Genomic DNA, 3,824 nt, shown 5'->3' with positions numbered 1-3,824 from the left:
GTGTCCAAAACTGCACACAGTGCTTGAAGCCACACCACTACAACGTAGGGCAGGTCATTCACCTCCCTTGACCCCTTGTGTTCCCTCCCTTGTGCTCAGTGCACCCCAGGACACGGTGGGCCCCTTTGGCTGCCAGGGCACACTGCTGACTCATATTCAGTTAGACTCATTCTCACCAACGCACGCTATTCATATGGCAGAACTTCATAAAGGATGTGAAAACAGGTTTGTAAATGCTAGTACATGATTGACACCAACACAGTATGTCATATTCACTTTTTTCTTTTTTTAAAAAAAACAAACCTTGTTAAACACAAGGGCACAAGAGACTAGTTTAAAAAAGTAAAAATACAAGACTGCCATACTAAATTAGTAAACGGTGCATCCTTACGCATACTTCAGTTTAGAGCTCTAGAGATCTCCCAAGAAAGACAGAACCTGGCAAAGTAACAGTGAAGTGAGAGCAGCTACGACTAACCCTATCTATTTCAGAATTGTAAGTCGAAGTTTCTATAAATCTATCCTATTCGCACTACTTCATTGCAGGCCATTCGCCCATTCTCCACTGTCACTACTTCTTAACTTTATGTACAACTGTTATAAAAGTATGCTGCTCTCATGCATACAGTTTAGGGCAGTCCATATACTGTCCTTTAACTCTGTGCGCATTTTCCCCTAAGCTCAATAGCGATTGCTCTGAACTGGGCACACAGCATGTGGCTGCTCTGACATTTAAAAGTAGAATCCAGTATTTGCATGTTAGGAAACATGCATAACAAGAGTTAGCGCACTACTGCCGTTTGGAGCATGGGGTCAGACTATCCTCCGTTATTGCTATCTTACAGAGACTGAATCCTAGTAATTCAGCTAGCGGAATCTGCTCTTCACATATTTTTCAGGGGCACGTGGTCCACATTCTGTCTCTGCTGTTGACAGATGTTTATTTGGCTATGAAACATTAAATGGGAGAAGACCAACTGAACTTGGCATAAATTACAGGACTATATTCAGTAAAATCCTCATGTCCTTTATGGCGGAGTTGGGAAATTAATGGCAACATATGTGATTTGGCTGGCAAAATTGTTAATGTGGCTTTGTATAGTCCCCAGCATTTGGCAAAGTTCTCACCAGAGACTTGAGGCATCCGTGTTCTTCCTATTTAACAAGCAAAGTTCTCAACATAATCACTTTAGCATAATATTGGAGGAAAGCAGGGGCTAAAGAGAGAACGTAAACAGGCAGTCCCTGCCTCCTGAAGTTAGTGAAAAGAATATTTAATGCTTGAGATCAATTTAGACAACGAAGGCGGTGACAAAACTGGGATTAGAAATGAGTAAGTTTTAAGCCCCAGTTCAGTAGCTGGGTCACTGCCATCCTCCCCATCGGTGGAACTGCTGTTCCACGAGGTGAAACAAATGGAAGACACAGATACAGGGAGTGGTATAAAGGATCCTTTAGTCAGGGTTCTTTTGGCACCTACACAGAGCAAGAAAAAAAACTGGGCTGAAATAAAGCTTACTTGAAAATGACCTATTAAAAGATACAAAAATAGGAAGTTTTGGTTGAGGGAGGACAATGACACCAAAGCCAGGCAGTTCTGGTGAAATACGTGATTTCTAGGTTGACACTGTTCCTGGTGCGTGTCACTGAACTTCCGTGTGCTCCAGCGGAGCCTGTATCTGCCAAGGGAGATGTTGGCTGTAGAATGGCTGATGTAGCAGTCTGTGTGCCTAGAGATTTGGGGTATTTCATGCATGTTTCCTAGAGAACCCCAGTGAGCTGGTTGGCCATAGAGCCTAGGAGGGCCGCTAATCCAGTTCATTTGAGCCTTGTACTTAAGTCAATCAGTCTTCTGACTGTTGAAAATAATACCATATTAAAATGTTGAAGCATCACAAATTACATCATTTTAGAAATTCTTACACAGCCAGCAACTTGATCCCCCTTCCAAATTTTACGTCAAGTTTGAGGGAATGGTACAGTCAAACTCCAGTAAATCAAAGTCACATGTGTCCTTAATGCACTGATTTCCTGTATAACCAATTTCTTTTTTTCCCTGAACATTTCCTGTATAAAAAGAGCTCTACCAGATACCCAAACCCAGGCAGTCTTACTAGCTTGGAAAACAAATTGTTCTTTAGTGAAACAAACAGGCAGTCTGCTACTTCAGCACTTCAAGTAGTCTCCTGTTATCAGGAGAAAACAGAATAATCTTTTAGTAGCATCTGTTTTTTAAATAGAGAACATAAACGCATTTGTGGTAATCACATTTGGCCAATAGGAGTAGTCTGGCATTTAGGATACTTGCGTAAAAATTCTACTTTGTTTAGAGGTCCAAAAGGTGGAATGATTGAAATGTTAAACTGTAGCACCAGTAATACTTAACTTTCCTAAAACCAAATCCTAAGGACTGGAAGGAAATTAAGACAGAACAGGAACATTGTGCTTACACTGCATTAAATAGAAAACAATGGGTCGGTCATACTTAGAGTCTGCACTTCAGTAAAGCCTGGCCACATTTGCAGTTCTACTGGAAGAGTACTGGAACAGGTCACGTGTTTGCTTGTCAATCTTTTGGGTTTCATTCATCCTGTTTCCTCTTGGGCTTTTTGGGATTCCGAGATCGGCTCTTTGCTTTGCAGAGTGGACATATGGGCGCATTCCGATGAATTTGTTGGTGACACGATAAACATGCCTGAAATGCGACATTGCGGCCTCTTGTTACAAACATTTAAGTGGCGTTGTTACATGGGTTATTGAGTATCATATTCTAAGTTACAGTACAGAAAAAAATAGCTAAGGCTTCCTGCCTTCAAAGGCAAATCAATGCTATGTTCTATACAATCCAGGTCCCTGGATCGCGCGGTAACTTCAGGCCAACTGAAAAACCAGAGTATCTCATGGAATTGAAACTACAGTTCAGCAGACACACGGTTCAGGCATGTATCGATAACTTTAACATTAAATTCTATTTTGTGTTAAATGTTCCACGTGTTTTAAAGATGCCTAGGTGCATAATAGCTCACTGAGTCAGAGAGGTTACAGCGAAGGCCAACTGTGATGTCACAGAATTCAAGGCAGGAGCAGGTGTTCAGATGAATTCCACATACTTAACATAAGATACAGACCTCTGCCCTTTTGCTCCATACTAGGCCCTTTAACTTCTAGCTGACTGAAGCATATTATGTTCAGAAAGACTTTTTGATGGCTTAACTCCAGATAGTAAGTACATAACTATGGAGTGTACCTACGTCAGTTTGCTCCTTAGTCAGCGAATCTTTGGAACTTGGGTGGGATGAATACCCCTGTGGAATTACTTAGCTCTTTTTACTAACTACAGAAGGAGCTGAGTAAAACTGTCACTTAAGTGCCTGTGGTTACGTTAAATTAATCCATGTGCTAGTCTTGACTTGAAGATCCCAAGAAGTGCAGAAACAATCACCTTTCCTGGTGATTTGTACCATTGGTAATTGCTCTCCCTCAAAATATGTGCATTGCTTCTAATATGAATCCATTTGAGATTAACTCCCAGCTATTAGTTTTTCTTTCGCCCAGCATTTTTTTCTTACATGCCTTTCTCCCACAAGAAAAACTGGCGCTACTACTGTAAGTCTGCTGGGGTTGCTCTTGATTTGAACCACTGCAGGAAAAATTGGAATCAGGACACGTCATTTTTCCTTTTCGTAAATATTGATCGACTTTATAAACATAATACATTCCAATAACAAAACCCAGCGCATTCCATCTCCTGACCTTCATTGGAGGTGGCTGTTGTCTGAAAGTTGCTGTCTGCCTTGTATCTTGTTTCCTAGCCACTTGCAGCT

General features: G+C 41.3%; 1 protein-coding gene across 1 annotated transcript in view; it reads right to left on the bottom strand.

Moving 5' to 3' along the window:
• Positions 1–1,952: 1,952 nt before the first annotated feature.
• Positions 1,953–3,824, bottom strand: part of ZC4H2 (zinc finger C4H2-type containing) — a 10,602-nt gene continuing 8,730 nt past the window's right edge. Inside the window, exons 5-6 of the mRNA XM_009634521.2 lie at positions 3,754–3,824; positions 1,953–2,695 (exon numbers count right to left, since the gene is read on the bottom strand). The exon at positions 3,754–3,824 is cut by the window's right edge and continues 11 nt beyond it. Of these exons, the coding sequence (XP_009632816.1) occupies positions 2,582–2,695; positions 3,754–3,824 (185 nt within the window). The 3' untranslated portion in view covers positions 1,953–2,581. The remainder of the gene's footprint in view (positions 2,696–3,753) is intronic.

The sequence above is a fragment of the Egretta garzetta genome, unplaced genomic scaffold, assembly GCF_000687185.1.
Source record: "Egretta garzetta isolate BGI_Z169 unplaced genomic scaffold, ASM68718v1 scaffold512, whole genome shotgun sequence".
Taxonomy (NCBI): domain Eukaryota; kingdom Metazoa; phylum Chordata; class Aves; order Pelecaniformes; family Ardeidae; genus Egretta; species Egretta garzetta.
This window is presented reverse-complemented; position numbering and strand designations above follow the sequence as displayed.